General features: G+C 34.9%; 1 protein-coding gene, 1 non-coding gene and 1 pseudogene across 2 annotated transcripts; 2 read left to right on the plus strand and 1 right to left on the minus strand.

Moving 5' to 3' along the window:
- Positions 1–578, plus strand: part of LOC133832138 (protein neprosin-like) — a 29,627-nt pseudogene extending 29,049 nt beyond the window's left edge.
- Positions 579–6,116: 5,538 nt separating this feature from the next.
- On the minus strand, positions 6,117–6,223 carry LOC133833758 (small nucleolar RNA R71). The gene has a single exon (XR_009893121.1). It is a non-coding gene; the product is annotated as a small nucleolar RNA R71 (small nucleolar RNA).
- A 4,204-nt stretch (positions 6,224–10,427) lies between these two features.
- LOC133832139 (uncharacterized) lies at positions 10,428–10,805 on the plus strand. Its single transcript, XM_062262522.1, has one exon. It carries the CDS (start codon positions 10,428–10,430, stop codon positions 10,803–10,805), a length of 378 nt encoding a protein of 125 aa, XP_062118506.1.
- The last annotated feature ends 10,352 nt before the right edge of the window (positions 10,806–21,157 follow it).

Here is a 21,157-nt window from a genome sequence, read left to right on the forward strand (position 1 = left end):
TATACAAATACTATTGTGTAACCAAGAACTTAATTTTGGGTGCTTTCCGGCTACGTACTTCAGTTAATTAAAAATTCCAATTTCTTAATCAACAAATTAACTTTGAATTAAAACTCCATTTTCTACTTATATTCTTTTGTTCAACACTAAACGTTGCATATATATATATATATACATTACAACATATGTGCGCATGCATGACTATATATATATGTTCAAAATTCCAAACAATTATTGGACAGTAATTCTCATGCTTTTCTACTCTGCAAGATTCTCTTCTCTTCTTAGCAAAAGAACTTCCTGACCAATCTTCCTCATCACTATGAAAATGCTTTTCCATTATTATTATTATTATTATTATTATTATTGGCAAAGGGATCTCACTACCCTGCCTTCTGTTTCGAATCTGGAAATCTCTTTTTCCATCTCTATTTTGTTTTTGCATTTTACTCTCATTCTCTCTATTTTAGTCTCTTTCCCATATTCCTTTTCCTTATTTATAATATAATTGTCGAATAGCTGTATATATTTGTGATTTCTTGTTCTGGATTTAGAGAAAGTTGGAAGTTTTACCATAGCTTTTTTTATTTGCAAATCTGGTGTTCTTATATTTTCTTAGTCATTCCAAGCTTTTGGTTTTGTTGCTTCTTTTTAATTAGTAATATATATTTTGATTTGATGTTTGAAATATATTAGATGATCTTTTATATGTAATCAATAAGGAATGGTCTAAAATTTAAACACTATATATATATATATCCATAATGTGTGTATATATATTTGATGATCTGTTTTGATAAAGATTCCTTGCATATATTACTCAATTTCAGTATTGCACTCCAACTGTCTAATTTATTTAACTGAGTTACTAGGTGGATCAATTGCATTTTCTATTGGATCGAATAGAAGACTAGTGAGTGGTGGTTCTTTCTATCTATTTCTCTGAAAACCCAACAATGAGTAGCCATCTTCTTTTATATATTTCCTAACTTCTTTTTTTCAATTTATTTTTTCTATATTAATGTTTTTTTTTCTTTTCAAATGTACATGATTCTCTTTCTCTTAGGTATGATTTTCCTTAATTTTCATAAGAAAGCATTATTTTTCTTTATACATATGTAAGTTATTTTTTTCTTCTTCATATATGGATTTGGGAAATATTATGATTGAGCTTTTTCTTTTGTTCTTTTTTTAAATATAATCAATGAAATTGTTGCTCTGAATCAATTCTAAGTTCTAACATGATCTTTGTCAACCTCTGAAATTTATTGAGCATTGCGTCGTACACAAATTTTTAAAGGGATTCATTATTTTGAGATTTTATTTTCACATCTACCTGTTTTGGTAGTGAGTGAAGATGGGTTTTTCTATACGCCTTCTGCTATCGGGTCCCCTTTCGAGTCCAAGAATTTGTATTGAAAGGTTACAACTCTCACGCCTTATGAGTGTTTATCATTTACTCTATTTCTTATATCAAATCTGCTAATCTTTTTATACACACTGATTTCTTTTATAGAGTCATTGGGTCGTGTATCACTATAATATATTGTGTATATATAAATAAATTAGCAAGGTGATTCTATCCTCTCTGTTCTTTGTTCGCACCTTTCTTTTCTCACTTATTTTGTTCTTACTTTGATACAAGTTTAGGTTCATATTTTAAATTATTTGAATATGGCAGTTTTAATTAATAATAGTCCTTTAGATTTGGGTTGTGTTCATTTTTGAGTTTGTGTGAGTTTTTGGATTTTTCATTAACTTTACTGTATAATTATTTATTTTATAGCAATTTTATAGTCTAATTATTGATTATGAGCTCTCTTTTTGTTGTTTGGTTTAATAGTATTGATACTTTACAAGGATGATTGGCCTAGCTGCTGATTATTGTCCATGATTCATTCAATAATTATGACAAGAAAGTATGCTTTTTAGTTTGGAAAATTACAAGAGATGAACATCCATACTCTAATTTTAGTCTTACAAGAGATGTGTTATATGTTATTTTCATTATAAATTCTATCTTATGTTGTTTATCCTTGTATAATGCAGATGATAAAGAAGCTAAGCAAACAATTACGCGGTGAGGATTGGAATTGGAACAACTTAAACACATTATGTTGGGCAATAGGGTCTATATTTGGTTCGAAGATGGAATAATAGGTACATTTTTTAGCTTACCTTATAAATGTTATTTCTATTCATTTTTTGTTTGTTATCAATGTTTATACTTTCTGATTCAACTATAAATAGTAACATGTCTTGTAAAATTGAATATGCAGTATAGAAAAGGTGGAAAGGCTTTGGACTAAAACCTTCTGCAGCAATACCTGCTAGAAACTCTCCATCCGCTACTATTGCTAGAAGATCTCCATCCAAAATGAGACAGTGGGAAGTTTATGCAAGGTTATACCGTATAATTTTGTAATTTATATGGACTGTAGTAGTATGGAGTAATATGAATTAGTTTAAAAAATCTTTCTATGTTTTATTTTTGTTGTTTGTATGCTTATGTATGATCTCATGATTTTGGTGAGTTTCTTGATTTCACTTGAATAATTTTCCTTATACACATGATAGTTTGTGGAATAAGTATTTTTTTCTTTGTTTACATTGAAATGATTAACTAAGCATTCAAATCTTTTTGCCTTTGTGTTAATCCTCAATATAGTATCAAGTGTTTGTGTCTGTGCTCCTTTGATTTCTTTGCTCCACATTGACTTGTGGGTGTGCTTTTCTTATATTCTTCTTGTGAAAACATATTCGAATGTTTTTTTTATTCACCAATATTCCTTTTTAATTCGTTCTCTTTTCTCGTGTTTTATTTGAATTTTCAATTTGAGATGGTTTTTGTTGTTAGTTTTTTTTTTTGGAGTTAACATAATTCAACTTTATCTTTTTTTTATGCTTAATTATTGTTTCATTGTAATAGATTTTCAGGAATGAACCTTGGTTGATATATATATATAGATAAATATATAAATATATAATTCATATATACTTATATACTATTGGTGGCAAAGCAAGTTGGCATTTTTGGTTAGCAAAATAAGGTCAGACCCACTCCGTTTAAGAAATCATTTGTTAAATTAATAAATAATTATTAACATTCGTATTTATCTCACATTGATTAATGATGATGAATAGCTCTATTTTCTCATGTGTATTTCAAAGATCGGGCTGTATTTCATGATTTTTACTTAAAATATGTTAGAAAATGCCAGGACACAGTTTTGGCTCTTTGATAAGGGTACTTAGTCACTCTATCATACAATATATTTTTGGCCTAAATTGATTTGCAGAACTTGACAAAATATCTAGCCTTTTAGTTTTATTATGTGCATATATTTCAAGAATGTTAAGCCTTAAGTGGATGAGAATATGAATGTGCTACTTCTAGTTAATTAAGTTATTTACCCATTCTCTAGATGATCACCAATGCCAGGGTTGATGGTACGCTTTTCACGCGTAACTGGGATGTTGAGCCACTTTTTCCAATGTCAGTTGCAAATGCTGTAAAGCAAGGGTATCTCTCTCTCTCTCTATTTATATATCTACTTTCACTCCTCTCTTCCTCCCCGTTTATATATGGGCCTTTTTGGGAGGCTACACAAGTCATGATAAATTTTCGTTATAATATATGTGCTTGACCTGTTGTTTTGGGGTGGATTTATACATTCAAACCTTTCTTGTATCATATATTTCTATGTAATTAAAACTACTCCTGTCAACATAACAAGTTAAGTGAAGTATGTTGGTAAAGTTGAAAGGAATTTGTTATGTTGTTGGACATTGATCTCATTATCATCTAGTCTTACATGTGTATAGCCTTGAAGGCATTTATGTTTTTATTTCCCCTTAATAGACAGATATCCATTCTATGTTTAGTTTTGTTCTATATTGATGGCAGCATTTACAAGCGTAAGCCAACCTATTGGTTAGATTTTGGGTTGTTAATGTGGGGTTAATTTACACCTGATATAGAGTTATTATTTACACTTGTATTGACCTTCAATCTTTGTTGTAAAATTGATTTCAAATTATCAAGTGAAGCTAAAAGAGATAATGCAGTAAGGCATGCTCTTGCAGTTCTGGCAGCTGTCACTTCTGGAAACTATGTTATGTTCTTCAGGCGCTTCAAAACAGCACCAAATTTGAACACTTGCCTGATGGGTGAGTTTTGATTAAGTCACTCTCAATTTTAATAAAAATAATTATTAAAGAATGATCGTATTCATATAACAGTATGTAAAATTTCGACAGATCTATATATTGAAAAGATGCAATTTAAGGCAGTGTGTTGCATATCTCGATCTATCGACCTACATTACCTGTTTCTTATATCGTTCAGGTTCTGGGCTTCTATAGTGTTGCTTCTGACAATGATGAAAAAGATTCAGATGGATTAGAGGAATGTATTGAGTGGTTGAAGGCACATGGCGCATGTCTTATTACAAATAACAATGGAGAGATGCAGCTTGATACCAAGGTATATTTAACCACACGGTTTTATTCGGCAGGTGCACCATGTGTTGTTATATATGTTTATTTTTATTAATAGATAAAAAGCCATCTTATGAATTTGATTTGCTAAATGGTCGAATTTATCAACTTTTACACTTGTATATATCTTAAGATACACTAGCTGTAGTATAAAAACTAATTTTATCAGTATTTATTCTGGTTAAATTGAATTCCTACTTTTACTTTTGAATATGCAACTGTTTAAGATTATTTTGTTGATTGTTGCGAGAATGTTTTGTTATTGTTAATTAGGCAGTGTTGAATATCTTAAGACTTTTAGATTGTTTTTTAGATAATCTTGAATGTATTATGACACAATTATTTGGTTATATGTGTTATGAACCATATAATTGGTACTCAAAAACATATTTGTACAATGTTAAGGGTGTCTTAAGTATATTAAATGAAGTGGGTTTGAATTAAAGCAATAAAAAATAATTATAATGTACATGTTTATATAATAATAATTCAAGTTTATCCAAATATTAGAATAATACAAAAAATGTGTTATTGTATGTTTTACAATAACACTGGTTTATAAGCGTAAAATTATGTTATGCAAACTATTTTCTACAATGCATAAAGTGTGTTATTATAAACTGTATCATAACACTACTTTATAAGTACAAAAAAGTGTTATATAATCTATTTATAAATAGCATAATGAAATACTTATCTAGCTATTAAAATAACACAACAAAAGTGTTATTGTAGGCTATACCATAACAAATGTCTATAGCTATGGAAAAGTGTTATGAAAAGTGCTCCGACCTACTATAACACCGCTTTCCTTAACACATCAAAAAGTGTTATGGTATATATTTGATAATACTTTTTCGGTCTTATTGAAAGTATTTTTTCTTGTAGTGTGTGACTACATGCACTTGCGTATTTAAAATTAAATATTAATTTATCACAACAAGTTTTTGGTGCTGTTGCCAAGGATTGGAATTAGAAATTTTTGTAATATCAATTACTTGAAATTTATTTACTTTTCTTTATTGAGCTGACTTTGTTTACTTGCTCTTGTGTTTTCTCATGTGATTTACTATATGAACGAGCAAGAAGACATTGAACTAGCTTCTGTTGACCCTGAGATTGAAAGAACAGTTAGAAGAAGACTAAGGAAACAACAGGCTCAAAACAACCTTAATATGGCTAAAGAAGTTGAAGGAGTTGAGGGTGCTAATAATTTCACAAACGCAATTGCTATGGCTGATGATAGAGAGAGAGCTTTAAGGGAGTATGCTACCCCCATATTCAATGAGCTCAATCTGGGAATTGTTAGGCCTGAAATTCAAGCACCCCAATTTGAGTTAAAGCCCATGATGTTCCAAATGTTGCAAACAGTGGGTCAATTTAGTAGGGTGCCTACTAAGGATCCTCATCTTCATCTTCGTTCATTTTTGGAGGAGAGTGATTCTTTCAAGCTACAAGGAGTGAGTGACGAGGCCCTAAGGTTGAAATTGTTCCCTTTCTCTTTGAGGGATCAAGCTAGAGCTTCTCTCAACACCCTTCCTCCCGAATCCGTGACTACATGGAATGAGTTGGATGAAAAATTCTTGATGAAGTACTTTCCTTCCACCAAAAATGCCAAGTTTCGCAACGAAATCATGTCATTTCAGCAGCTGGAAGATGAATCATTTTGTGAAGCTTGGGAGAGATTCAAGGAGTTATTGGGGAAATGCCCACACCATGGGATCCCACATTGTATACAAATGGAAACATTCTAATAATGGGCTCAATTCTTGCACTCGCCTGGTGTTAGATGCTTTAGCTAATGGGGCTATTCTCTCTAAGTCCTACAGTGAAGCCTATGAGATTTTGGAGAGGATAGCTAGCAACAATTATCAATGGTCTAATGCTAGAGCCTCAACAAGTCAAAAAGTGGCTGGTATACTTGAAGTGGATGCATTGGCAGCTTTGACTACTCAAGTTTCTTCAATGACTAACCTTCTCAAGAACATGATTTTAGGGGGAATGGTACAACCAGCTACTATGGGACAAGTTGCCGATGTATCCTGTGTTTATTGTGGATATGGGCACACATTTGAGAGTTGTCCTTCGAATCCCGCTTCAGTTTGTTATGTGGGGAATCAAAATGCCAACCGAAATAACCCATATTCAAACTCTTATAATCCGGGGTGGAGGCAGCATCCAAACTTCTCATGGGGGGTCAAGGAGCTAGTTTAAGTGGAGCACCAATGCAAAACAAGCCTACATATCCATCGGGGTTTTCTCAACAACAACCAAGAGCTCAACCACCTCCTCAAGTGTCTCAATTAAGCTCTTTGGAGAGTTTAATGAAGGAATATATGGCCAAGAATGATGTTGTGATTCAAAGCCAAGAGGCATCCTTGAGGAACCTAGAGATTCAATTGGGGCAGCTAGCTAATGAGCTAAGGAATAGACCACAAGGCACTTTGCCTAGTGATACCGAAAACCCATGGAAAGATGGTAAGGAGCATTGCAAGGCAGTTACCTTAAGGAGTGGTAAAAATATGGAATTGACTGAGGAGAATTGTAAGAGAAACAACGAGCCCACTTCAATCCAAAGTAGTGTGGACAAGGAAGACAAAGCTGTGAATTCAAAAAATTTAAATGTTGCTCCTGAAGCAATTGCTGCAGCAATTCCTCAGCAAAATGCTACAGAGAAGCCTATGAGCAAGCCACCTCCACCCTTTCCTCAATTCCTTCAAAAGTAGCAACAAGATGGTCAATTATGGAGTTTTTTAGATGTTTTGAAATAGCTTCACTTCAATATACTGTTGGTGGAAGCTTTAGAGCAAATGCCCAACTATGTGATGTTTTTGAAGGATATTTTAACTAAGAAGAGGAGGCTTGGTGATTTTGAAATGGTGGTGTTGACTGAAGGTTGTAGTGCTATATTGAAGAATAAAATTCCTCCTAAATTGAAGGATCCGGGCAGCTTCACAATTCCTTGTTCAATTGGTGGTAGAGACGTTGGGAGAGCACTTTGTGACTTGGGGGCTAGTATCAATTTGATGCCCATGTCAATTTTCAAGAAGGTGGGGATTGGAGAAGCAAGACCAACCACAGTCACTTTGCAATTAGCGGATCGCTCTATGGCACACCTGGAAGGAAAAATTGAAGATGTACTTATGCAAGTTAATAAATTCATTTTTCTAGTTGATTTCATCATCCTTGGTTATGAAGCGGATAGAGATGTTCCTATTATCTTGGGTAGGCCATTTCTAGCTACCGAGAGGACCTTGATTGATGTACAAAAAGGGGAGCTTACTATGAGGGTGAATGACCAACAAGTGACTTTCAATGTATTCAACGCTATGAAGTTTCCAGATGAAATTGAGGAATGTTCTAGGCTAAGTGTAATTGAGTCTATTGTCACTGAAAAATTCCACAAGGAAGCTTTTAAAGATGGAGTGGGGGTGAAGTCACTTGAAGAGCTTGAAGATTTAAGTGAAAAGGAAGAAAGCCAAGTTACATGGGTGGAGTCAAAGCAGCCCTTTGCTAAATTTAGGAGGCCTTTTGAGTCATTGAACTTGTCAGAAGGGAAATTTAAGCCTCCTAAGCCCTCTATTCAAGAGCCAGCAAAATTAGAGTTGAAGCCATTGCCTAGTCACTAGAAATATGCTTATTTGAGAGATAATGAGACATTGGCTGTGACTAGTTCAGCAATGTTAGGAGTTGAAAAAGAGCAATTGTTGCTGGTTGTTTTGAAGAAATATACAAGGGCCATTGGTTGGACCATGGCAGATACCAAGGGTATAAGGCCCTCATTTTGTATGCATAAAATCCTGTTAGAGGATTGCTATAATAATTCTGTTGAGCAGCAGCGAAGGCTTAATCCTATCATGAAGGAAGTTGTTAGAAAAAAGATAATTAAATGGCTTGATTATGGAATTGTTTACCCAATTTCAGATAGTTCTTGGGCCAGCTCGATTCAATGTGTTCCTAAGAAAGGTGGAGCTCGGTGGTGGCTAATGAAAATAATGAGTTGATTCCCACAAAACAAGTGACAGGGTGGCGTGTTTGTATGCACTATCGGAAGTTGAATAAGGCTACTTGGAAAGACCACTTCCCGCTACCATTCATTGATGAAATGCTTGCTCGGTTGGCGGGAAAGGAGTTTTATTGTTTCCTTGATGGGTATTCATGCTATAATCAGATTTCCATCGCGTGAGAAGACCAAGAGAAGACTACCTTTACTTGTCCTTATGGCACCTTTGCCTTTTGAAGGATGCCGTTTGGGCTGTGTAATGCCCCCGCCACTTTCCAACGTTGTATGATAGAGATATTTTCAGATATGGTGGAGAAGTCTCTTGAAGTCTTCATGGATGACTTTTCAGTATTTGGGGAGTCCTTTAACACTTGTTTGGCTAACTTGTAGCAAGTTTAGGCGAGATGTGAAGAAACGAATTTGGTACTCAACTGGGAAAAATGACATTTCATGGTTCAAGAAGGCATTGTGTTGGGCCATAGAATTTGTAATAAGGGAATAGAGGTGGATAGAGCAAAGCTGGAAGTCATTGAAAAATTACAACCACCTACTACAGTGAAGGGGATTAGATTCTTTTTGTGACATGCGGGCTTATATAGGAGGTTTATAAAAGATTTTTCAAAGATTTCTAAGTCCCTTTGTTCCTTACTTGAGCAAAATCGAGCATTTGAGTTCACAAAGGAGTGTCAAGAAGCATTTGTGACTTTGAAGAAAGCTCTTATCACTACACCCATCATTGTAGCTCCAGATTGGTCTCTCCCCTTTGAATTGATGAGCGATGCTAGTGATTTTGCTGTTGGTGTTGTACTTGGGCAGCGAAAAGAGAAGGTTTTTCATTCCATTTATTATGCAAGCAAGACATTAGCCGATGCTCAATTGAACTACACCACCACCGAAAAGAACTTTTGGCAGTGGTGTTTTCTTTTGACAAGTTTAGAGCTTATCTTGTGGGGACTAAAGTGGTGGTTTATACTGATCATTCAACGATCAAGTATCTAATTGCCAAGAAGGATGCTAAACGAAGACTTATTCGATGGGTGTTACTTCTTCAAGAATTTGACTTGGAAATTTGGGATAGAAAAGGAACGAAGAACCAAGTGGCTAGCCATTTATCTAGACTTGAAGCTGGAAGTGAAAAGAAAAATGAAGGGCCTATTAAAGAGACATTCCTCAATGAGCAATTGTTGATTGTGAACCAAATCACTACTCCATGGTACGCTGATTTTGTCAACTATTTGGTGAGTGGTTTGCAGCCACCTTATTTAAATAGGCAGCAACTCAATAAATTCTTTCATGATGTGAGATTTTATTATTGGGATGAGCCCTATTTGTACAAGCAATGTTCAGATGAAATCATGCGGCGTTGTGTGCCTGAGGATGAAGATTCTAGCATACTAGAGCATTGGCATTCAGCTCCTTATGGTGGACATTTTGGTGGGCAAAGGACAGCCGCTAATGTTTTTCAATCGGGGTACTTTTGGCCTTCTATCTTCAAGGATGCTCATGAATTCACTAAGAGATGTGATCACTGCCAGTGTGTTGGAAATATTTCAGCAAGGAGTGAAATGCCCTTGAATAGCATCCTTGAAGTGGAATTGTTCGATGTTTGGGGAATCAATTTCATAGGGCCATTTCCACCATCATTTGGAAATTTGTATATCTTGGTGGCAGTTGACTACGTCTCTAAGTGGGTTGAGGCAGTCGCAAGTCCTACTAATGATTCCAAGGTGGTCATGAAGTTCCTACATAAGCATGAGATCAAGGGAATCCTAGAGAACGTGGTGAATCCTAGTAGAAAGGATTGGTCTCAGAGATTGGGTGATGCTCTTTGGGAATGTCACTGTATCGTTTGGTTTTTGGGAAAGCTTGGCATTTGCCCGTTGAGTTGGAGCATAAGGCATATTGGGCCACTAAGAAGTTGAATATGGATCTCCAAGCTACTGGAGAAGCTCGAAAGTTACAGCTAAATGAGCTGGAAGAGATGAGGTTGTTCTCCTATGAAAATGCTAGGTTGTACAAGGAGAAAACTAAGAGGTGGCATGATCAGAAAATTCAAGCTCGAGTCTTTGAGAAGGGACAGAAAGTATTACTCTTCAACTCGCGCTTGAAGTTGTTTCCTAGCAAGTTGAAGTCCAGCTGGTCTAGCCCATTCATCGTGGTCAAAGTTTACCCATTTGGAGCTGTTGAAATTCTCCCAGATCAATCCAGAAGGGAATTTAAAGTGAATGGGCAGCGTTTGAAACATTATTGGGGAGGTGAGGTCGACTGCAAGAATACCTCCATCACTTTGGAGGATCCTTAAAGCCATTGTTGTTTTGGGTTGTCAAGTGATTCAGGCACTAATTGAAAGACAACCCAAAAAGAAGCAAGTGCAAAATAATAGTGTCTATAGAAAAAAAAAAGAGAGAAAAAGAAAGAAAAGAAAAGACTAAAAAATATATATGTATAAATATATGTGTGTTTTTAATTATTTATATTTTTAGTTTTAATTCCATGTTATTATGGTGTTTTTGGAGTGGTTTTATGTGTATTTTGGTGTTCCAGATGTCAAGAAAGCGAGCAAATAGTGCTTTGGTAGTAACTTTGGGATCTATTTGTTTTGAGAAAGTTTTGCTTCAGCAAAATGCACGCAAATATTTCAAAAAAAAGGGAGTTACGTCAAAGTTGGGTTGTTGAAGCAAGTCTTATGCAAAATGCTGGTAATCTGGGCAAGCTTTATTCTGGGTCGTAGGTTCATTCGAAAAAAAAAATCTATATATTTATGTATAATACTATGTTTATATATATATATATATTAATACACATATATATACAAAAAAAGAACATACAATACATATATATATTACTACATTTAGATATACACAAATATACATATATAATATCAACTATACGAAATATATATAATATCAGTAAAATATATATTATATTTAAAATATATATATCTGTATATACAATCACCTAAATACCCAGATGCCCCATTTACCCTACATCATCTTCCCCATTGCTCTTGAATCTTCGCCGAGACCCAGCTGGGAGAAGCTCCTCACCAGCCCAGCCATACCCGAACAAATCCCGAACCTCCACAGCCATCACCCAAATCCCGAACTCGATCACCACAATAGAACCCAGGTGTCGTCCAGCCCCACTAGCGCACTCCGGGCGCCGCACATCCCAGGCACCCACACGCGCCGCCACCCTGCCTCACTGAGCCATCACTCCTACCATTCGAGAGCCCATCTGCTAGATTTTCACCATCCTCTTCCACGCTCGGATTTGAGACAAGACTCGTCATCCCATATATTTTCCAAGACCAAGCCGAGCACAGGCAGCCAGCATTGAGCATCATCTAAACCAAGCCCAGACATCCTAGTCCCCTTCGATAGCCATGCAAAGGCGTGTGTTCTCCAAGCATAACACCCCCAGTCCGAGCCTAGGCATCACCAAGCCGAAGCACTTGCCAAATACATCTGAATCCATGAGCACCTCAGTTAGTATCGTGTGTCAGTAAAGCCAGCACTCTTTTGGTCAAAACCATTCTACGTTGGTATTGCTCTCTCTGTTCTGTTATAATACTGAGAATATTGTTGGGTGTTGGTTTCCTTGATAGAGAAATATTGCTTATGGGAACAGTTTGTTTTGTGGGAGCATTACAGTTGTTGACAGTGTGGTTTAGGCACTGTTATATTGCTATGTTATTCTAGGGCCATTCTCTTTACTGATAAGTAAGATATTGGTTTGTTTGGGTGCTCATTTTTTGTGTTGCTGCCTTTTGATTCAGTTGCTCCCTTTTTGCCATAAATGACCATTAAAACACGAGTCCAGAGAAAGAAACCCAAACTAACCTCTACCCCACCACCAACCACTATCGCCAAATCTACCCCACCATCCACTGTCCCACCACCAGACAAACCAAAATCTAAACCAACCTCTATCCCACAACCAACCAAAAAGAAATCCAAACCCACTACTGCCCCACCAAAAGCCCCACAACTTCCCACTGTCCCATTACTTCTGTTTTCCCCAGCCACTATAAATGCTCCTACCCCCACAAAAACTATCCCACCAGCCACCAAAACAACACCAACCCAACCCAAATCCAAGAGAGCCACCAAACCCACATCTGACGCGCCTCCTCCCAAGAAACAAAAGACCTCCACTACCACAAAAGTTGCCTCCTAGCCAGCGCCTAGTGCTGTACCGACCCCATCCACCAAGAACAACTCGCTCCCTTCAGGCCCCACTAAAAAGTTTGTTTCTGCTCAGGCCAAGGCACAGTATGAATCCATTAAAACCAAGAAGTTTCTCCTAGAAAAAGGATTCTTACCCACCACTATTGAGGTGCCAGAATTTATCAGTAGTGTCATTGAGCATCACGATTGGGAGGTTTTCTATCAAAAGCTGGTGCATGCTATCATCCCATTGGTGTGAGAGTTTTATGCTACACAGCCTCTTCTAATAATTCTGAAGTGATTGTTTGAGGCAAGGTTGTCTCCTTTTCTGGTGAGGCTATTAATTCACTCTTTGGGTTAGCCAGTGTTGAGTGCGCTGCATATAGTGAGATGGTCTTGGCCCCTTCACCAAAAAACTTTGACAAGGCGCTGCAACATGTTGCAGGCCCCGGCGCTCAGTGGTGTATCTCTTCTGGCGGTGTGCGCACTCTATTGCACACCTTTATTTTGGTTGAGGCTGGAGTGTGGTTAAATTTTCTCAAATGTCGCTTGCTACCCACCACGTATGACACTATAATGTCCAAGGAGAGGGTGCTCCTACTATACTATATGCTGGCTGGTTTGAGTATCAATGTGGGCCAGTTGATCTCTAGGCAGATTACTAGCTGTGCCAAGAAGAAAAAGAGAAAATTGTTCTTTCCATCACTCATCACACAGCTGTGCATTCGAGCTGGGGTGACTTTTGCCTCCACAAAGGATGTACTCTTCGAGCCCAGGACATTTCCTTCACTATCACTGGCCTGAGTCGCGCGTCTGCCTCAGCAGCTGGGCCATCCACCATGCCTCCACCAGCTCCGCCCCTTGCTCCTGCACTCACTGACCTCCTTACTTAGCAGAGTGAAATTCCTGGGCGGCTGGTGTCCTTGGAAACTTAGCAGCATGACTACTGGAAGTATGCTAAACAGCGAGATGTCGCGGTCATCAAGTCCCTTCAGCGAAACTTCACCAAACCGACTGCACCATTTCCAGTGTTCCCCAGCTCCATGTTGGAGGCTTGGACCGCCCTAGTTGTTCATGATGACCCTATTCCTTCGTATGCTGATTCTGAGGAATAGGCGCAGGAAGCATCTTTAACCCACCTTTTGATCTGTATTTAATATTCTATACTTAATTCCTGTTTTGAACTATCTTGTTGTTTACATTTCATTGTCTATTGTGTTGTATTTCTTCTATGCTGTCTTGTTGATTATTTTGTTCTTATCCTGTTGTTTAGTTAATCTTTTAAGGATACTATTTTCTTTTGTTTGTGTTTAACTAGGGGGCTCAATGACGATTTTGCAACACTTTAAAAACACTTTTAAGTTGAATGTCTTTCTTTCTTAGCTTTTAAACTAAAGTATTTGGATGTGAATGTTGCTAGCAAATGATTGATGAGAGTGTTTCTCTTTTTAGTATGTGCATAGCTTGATTAAACAATTTTGAGACCCTCAAAAGAGCTAGTTTCTTGTGAGAGTTTAAGTTTCTAGAATTACTTACTGATCTTCCTTGAGGCGAAATCCTAGACAATACCACACCGATGACATGATTTAGGCGATCCTTGGATCGTTTGAGCCTTTGAAGCCTACCTAGTATGCATTTTTATCCTTAGTCACCCCATTGAGTTTAAGTGTCACTTTTCTTTCTTAGCCACTCATTAGCCTAGCCTTACATATATATAATCATCTCTTTTCACCGCACCCTTTTAGCACCTTGATCTTTATAGGATTTATTTGTTGTGCATTTTGGGGGGTTGAGTTGAGTTGAGTGGATGAGAGAAAACTGGGTGAGTGTTTTCCTTTTATTCTTTTGCTTGTTTTTACCATTGGGGACAATGTTGATTTTAAGTTTGGGGGGAGAGTGTGTTCTCAATTTTCTTGTTCTCTTGCCATCTAGTGGTTTATTTTTATTCTAAAAAAAAGAAAAAAAATGAAAAACAAAATTAAAGAGTGCACTCCCTTGCATCAAAGCATATAAAAAAATAGAAAAGAAAAAGAAAGCAAAAAGTGTGTATGTTTGTAAATAAGTTTGGGGGTGTAACTCTTCAAATATAAGAAAAAGTTGTTTTAGTTTTAGTTTTTGTCTTTGTCTTTGTATATTAGTAATAAAGGCTAGTGGCAAGATTTATATTATGTTATGGGGTTTCCATTTGGGGAAAATTAATGTGTGCATTTATGTATCTAGGTCATAGAAAGATTGAGGTGCTTAGGGTGATTTGAGCCAAAATTTATCTCTCTTATCCTACCTTCACCCTAGCCTATCATTACAAGCTTGATAAAGTCCTATTGATTTTTGGTGTGGTGTTTTTCTACATTAGTGGAGAGGAAATTACTAACTAACTTATGGAGACATTATTTATGCTTTAGGACCAAGGTCTAGCTTGATTTTTGGTGATTGAAATTGTTTAGGAAAAGTTATGCATGCACTAAAGGGTGAAACACTTGATTCATATTTTGGCAGCAACATTAATGCTTGAAGAATTTCGTTTAAAACTTCTGAAAGATTGAAATTTGGATTCTCTTATTCAAAAATAAAATTTCCCAAGAGCCTTCCCCTTTTTACCATTGGCATAGAAAAGTTTGTCCGCTGTTGTTGTGTTTTGTCTTTGTTGTTTCCTTGTCTTTTGTTGTTTAGTTTTTGCCTTTTATGTCTTTTTGTTATTTGTGTTTTGTTTTTAGAGTCATCACTCGAGGACGAGTAATGTCGTAAGTTTGAATAAATACTTATTTCATGTGCTTTTGAACTTATAATTGTGGAAAAATCGTGGGTGATGATAGTTTATTTTTAGCTTTTGTAGCTAACTTTGGTGTTTTTATGATTTTACTTAAGTTTAATTAATTTTGTAGTTTTTAATAGCTAATGGATTAAAGGTAGTAGTTTCATGGATAAATATTTGCACAAGGAATGAGCTAACATGTGAAACTATTTAAACTGAATTTTTGATGGCTGAATTATCAGGTTTTGCTGCAGCAAAACAGTTTTTGCTGAAGCATTTTGATCCGGCAGCTTTTGGGCACATAGAACACGTGGCAAGTAAATGGGTGAGCTGGAATATTGGCTAAGGTGGCAAGGACAAAAAGCATCAGTCAGCATTTGGGAGAAAAAGACAAAAGAGAATAGGAGACTCACGTTTTTTGAGTAGGAAGGGCAATATTGTACTTTTGGGGCTAAAGGAGGAAACCTAGAATGCACTTAATGAAGCATCAACTGAAATGAAAAAGGAGGCAGCCATTTTTGGAAAGAAAAACCAGCAAAGAAAAGAAAGAAACTCATAAATCAATAAGGAAGAAGGAGGACGAACAAAGAAAGCTCAAACATCATTTTGGATTTGTTCTTTCTTCTATTCCTAAACTTTATCTTTATATATTTTTAAGTAATTTTTGAATCTGAATATTATGGGCTGTTTTGATTGTGTATTAATGTTTATTAACTTAGCCATGAACTAATTTTTAGGTGGCTTGAATTATTGATGAATCCTATGTTATATTCTAGCAATCTCTTGCACTTTATTTTAGTAAAATCTCTGTTGTTCATTCAAGTGTGCTTATTTTAATTTCTTGTTGTTGTTTGGCCAGAAATGTCAAGTTATTTAATTTTTTTTAATGCTAGAAAGATTAAATGTAATGAGAAGAACTTGGATAACACAAGTCATAATCTAGGTTAGGTTATATTAATAAGTAACATAGGGATGTGTTTTTTTCCTTGTGTAACTTTTGAGAATTAAACTTTGAATTGCATTCTTAAATCTGATTTTGCATAGGAATATTTTTAATTAGGTAAAAGAATTAAGGTCATAAAATTTGGGAAAGTTTTACGAGTGTTTAAATGAATTCTTGTTAACCTGGGAGTTTTGCTAGAATATTGCTGCCTCAATCTATTCGCAATCTGCTCAGGATGATTAATATAGGGGAATTCAATAATTCAAGTCCATTTTGCAATCCATATATTTCTCTCAATTTTCTTGTTCAGTTCAGTTTTAATTTCAGTATTTCCATCTTTTTAATATTTTGTTTATCCTAAAACCAACCCATTTGATTTTTAGTACTTATAAGTTGTTTAGTAATTGTTTTGCTTATTTTTCTACTTTGCAATCTCTGTGGAGACGATTTACTTATCATTATATTACTTGTGTGATTACGTACACTTGCATATTTAAAATCAAATATTAATTTATCACTGTAGAGGTTTTCAAAAGCATTCTAACCATATAAAGAACGTTCAAATCTGACGTCGAGGTCAAAAGTTATGATGTAAATACGAAACCCGAAAACTGTGACCTATAACAGGGTTGGCGCCTCGGTGCCCAAAGAAAACTCATTTGAGCCGTGACACCCTTTTAAAGAGTCGCGACACCATAAAATTCAAAGAGAAAACCCTACTCTCGAAGAAGTGCATTTGCACCGTGACGCTCGTCCAGAGGCGCAATGACACCATCGCGGCAAACCTAGAAATATACATTTCCCCTGCAATTTCCAGCCCCTAAATCACGTCCCCAAAATGACTTTCAGTAGATTTTACACAAAATTTCTTCCTTAAATCATGAACATAACCTATACTCCATACCAAGACACCATAAAACACACCATTAACACACTAAATCCATAATTTGCAAAATTAGAGTCCTAAACCCAAGATTTGCCCCAAAATCCAAGAATTGAACTTAATTCCTTAAGTTCAATATGAATTCAAGCTCCAAATCGCTAACCCAACATGATTCTATTAACAATAAACTTATATTAGCTGTTGGGAATTGTGCTCTTAAAGAAATTGCAGTTGACAATTGTTTTAATGAAATGAATAAATGAATTGAATTATTTTGTATATGTAGCTTATGTACTATAATATTGTTAATATATTAAGTGAATATCAAAAAATTACCAAGTTCATCTATGTGGTCTCAATCTCATACTGGTATGAGAGGATCGAGATTGAGATAATGGACTTAAATAGTTCATAGTAAAATAAAGTTGTGGAATCTTTAGATTAATTACTGCTAGTATGGTCACTAGTATTATGAATACATGCAACCTAGATCCGGGTAACTAGTGTAGTAGGACACTTTAGTGGATGTACTTTTCATACTGATAGCATGTAGAACTGGACCATATGTGATTTGATAATACATGTTTAAATACCGTTTCGTAGTATTATAAAATACATCAACTGATGATCATATATAAACTGATCTTAATCCCGAAGTTACTATGAACTCCTATATATGTCATTTAATCATTTGATTCATGCGTTACGGTTTGTCAGAATGATCATGCTAAGAACTATTGGTTTGGGGACTCAATGATGTATATGGATGAGGACATAGCTTAACAGATATGGAATATATACCTTCTTATATATTAAATGATGGTTCCCTATTGGGTTGGCTTTTGGAATTGAAAAGGTTATTGACGTCAAATTCATAATCAGATTATGAATTAACCTTCACTAGTAAAGTCAATGGTACACTAGGAAATAAGATATAATTAAAAGGGTAAAATTGTAATTTTATTCCCCCTTAATTATGAATCATCAATAGAGGATTGATTTGTACGTAATGATTATATCAATGGACACTTTATGGTTACAATAAAGTACTCAATAAATATATGTCTTTAATTCTCAAGAGTGCAATCTCATATTTATAGTGGAATAATCATGAGATTAATAAATATGATTATTGATTCAAAGAGTTTTGGTTAATAATCTATTATTTATTGAAGCTTGGAATTATTCATCTATAGGTCCCCAAGATCGCTCTGTCAACACTATTCAAGGTAAGAGTTGATTAAAGGGTCAAACTGTGAATGAGATATTTGAGAGAATATTTATTTTTCGGGATAAATATACAATTATGTGATAATTGAAGTTGCACAATTTATTATTGCATCAATGCAATTTTCGAAATTGTGTAGAAATAAAAGAAATTGATTTTAATCAATTATTTTATTTAAGTGAGAAATGATAAATGTGGATAGTCAAAATTGGTTTTGATTATATTTATTTAATTAATAATAATATGATAATGAAAATTCAAATTTTGAATTTTGAAATCTAAGTTGTTATCTTTTCCTTAAAAAGATGATACTTTGTTTGAATTTCTAATTATTAATTAATTAAAATAAATCTGCATGAAAAATCAAATCCCCTTATTTTAGGGAGGTGTTAAACACATAGGGTTTCCTGGACTGACCTATGGGTGTACCACTACTGATAATGATCAGATTTTGGTTTTCTCCTTTATTTAATTAATTAATAAAACATTTTGAAAAAGGGCTTTAAAATGGAATGTGAGATCTTGTTTTTAATAATCATTTATTATTATTATTATTATTAAGATGATCAATTTTATTTGATTATTATTATTATGATAATAATACCTATATATTCTATATGATAGAAAATAGGAGAATAAGTTTTTTTTTTTAAATAAAGAAGCATCAATAAAGGAAATCATCTTTTTCTCAGAAAGGAAAACCTTTCTCTCTAGCCTATAAATAAGAGTCTCATGTGTTGAGAATACTTTTGATTTACAAATATGATTCTTGTTCTCTATGTGCCCACCCACATCTTGAGGTGTACAGAACATCTTGGAAGATCTTGGTGTGAGTACTCAAGCATGGATAGGAAGATCGAGTTATATACGAAAAGATTCAAGGATTCTTGATAGGCTACAAGAGGTAAATCATTTCGTATTAGTTTTTATGTATACATATTTTTGTTGATTAATATATTGCATATTAAATGATCCTTATATAAAGTTGTTTTTATGAAATATTTCGTTGTATACAATACTACCATTACCACAATGTCCACTGCGCACTAGAAATTGTTCCTAAAACGCTATTCCTTTTATTAAAAAGAAAAATAAAATTAATCTATGAGATGATTATTTATTTTGCATAATCTGACTAATATTTATTAGAATATATTTTGGTAAAATTAATTTAATTAGTTTTACAACTAAATTAAAAAATATTAATTTTGAGAAAAACACATTCTTTTAAAATAGTGAGTGGGAGAGGGAATTATGACAATAAGTCCCATGGTCTCCATTATTGGTTAAACATTGATAGGCATAGGAACGGCCTCGTGTCGCCTCCATTTGCGTCCTCCCTAAGGAAAGACTTCCGAATATGTTTATTTTTCTTAAGGTTGACTTCTCATACAAGAATAAGATCAGTGATGTAATTCAAGTTTGACTGACCCTAAGGCACACTCCTGAGTTAAGTAATTAATCGAAAAATAATGGGTTACGCTTCGAAGATGTATCTAGGCTTTTGAGCACGACTAGTACATCTTGACAAAACTAGCGGTAATTCATAAGTCAAAAGAGAAAAAAAGAGTTTTTAAGTTTTCACTTATGGAGTTGAGATCTTGTCTCAAGGTTAATTTGTGATTAGTCTGACCTACCCCAAGGCTAGTCCATTAATTGTAAAATTAATCTATTGTGGATTAGTAATTATTATTTTTTATGTGTTTCATTCATGCATCATGTTTAATATTCTAAATATAAACTCATATTTATTATATGCATTAATTCATTATATTTTATTTATTAATTTTTTCAACAATATGTCTAATCCAAACCCTGTAACTTCTTTACTTGCTAATGAGAAATTGACTGGTGATAACTACATGAAATGGAAATCGAATATGAACATTGTTTTGATATGTGAAAACTACATGTTTGTCCTGAATGAGCAATGTCTTGAGGTTCCCTCTCTCACTGCTGCCAAAACTGATAGAGAAAAGTATGAAAATTGGATCCTATCTAACAATAAGGCTAAAAGTTATATGCTTGCTAGTATGAGCGATGTGCTGAGAAAGAAGATTGAAACTATTGAAACAACTTATGAGATTTGGGAATCTCTACAAGGCACGTGTTGGCCAGCAGTCTGATAACTGCAGACATGATCCTACTAGAAGCTTCATGAATATGACAATGAAGAAAAATGTTTCAGTCAGAGAACATGTCCTACACATGATCAACATATTGCACGATGTAGAAATCCATGGTGCAACCATTGATGAGAGAACTCAAGTAAGTGTGATAATTGAATCTCTCACACCAGCTTTAGCGGCATTCACTACCAACTATGTTATGAACAAGTTGGAATAAAACATGACGCAACTACTAAATGAGTTGCAAAATTTTGAGTCTCTAAACAAAAGTTCCACTAAGGTTGAGGAGACAAATGTTGCTGAAACCAAGACTTCCACTTCAAATGGTAATTCGAAGAAAAGGAAGGGTGGCCAAGGAAAGGATAAGAAAAAGGACAAACAATCAGAGAAGACCAACAAGTCTTCCAAGAAGAATAATTCAGCAAAGAGCACCAAAAAGAAGGCACCGAAAGGATCATGCTTTCATTGTGGAGTTGATGGTATTTGGAAAAGGAACTACACTAAGTACCTGGCTGAACTGAAAGACAAAAAGAAGGGTAAATTTAATTGA

The sequence above is a fragment of the Humulus lupulus genome, chromosome 4, assembly GCF_963169125.1.
Source record: "Humulus lupulus chromosome 4, drHumLupu1.1, whole genome shotgun sequence".
Classification (NCBI taxonomy): Eukaryota; Viridiplantae; Streptophyta; class Magnoliopsida; order Rosales; family Cannabaceae; genus Humulus; species Humulus lupulus.

Bases quoted from the DNA above. Each gene is read 5' to 3' on its own strand.
- LOC133832139 (XM_062262522.1), top strand. From the start codon at position 10,428: ATGGATCTCCAAGCTACTGGAGAAGCTCGAAAGTTACAGCTAAATGAG.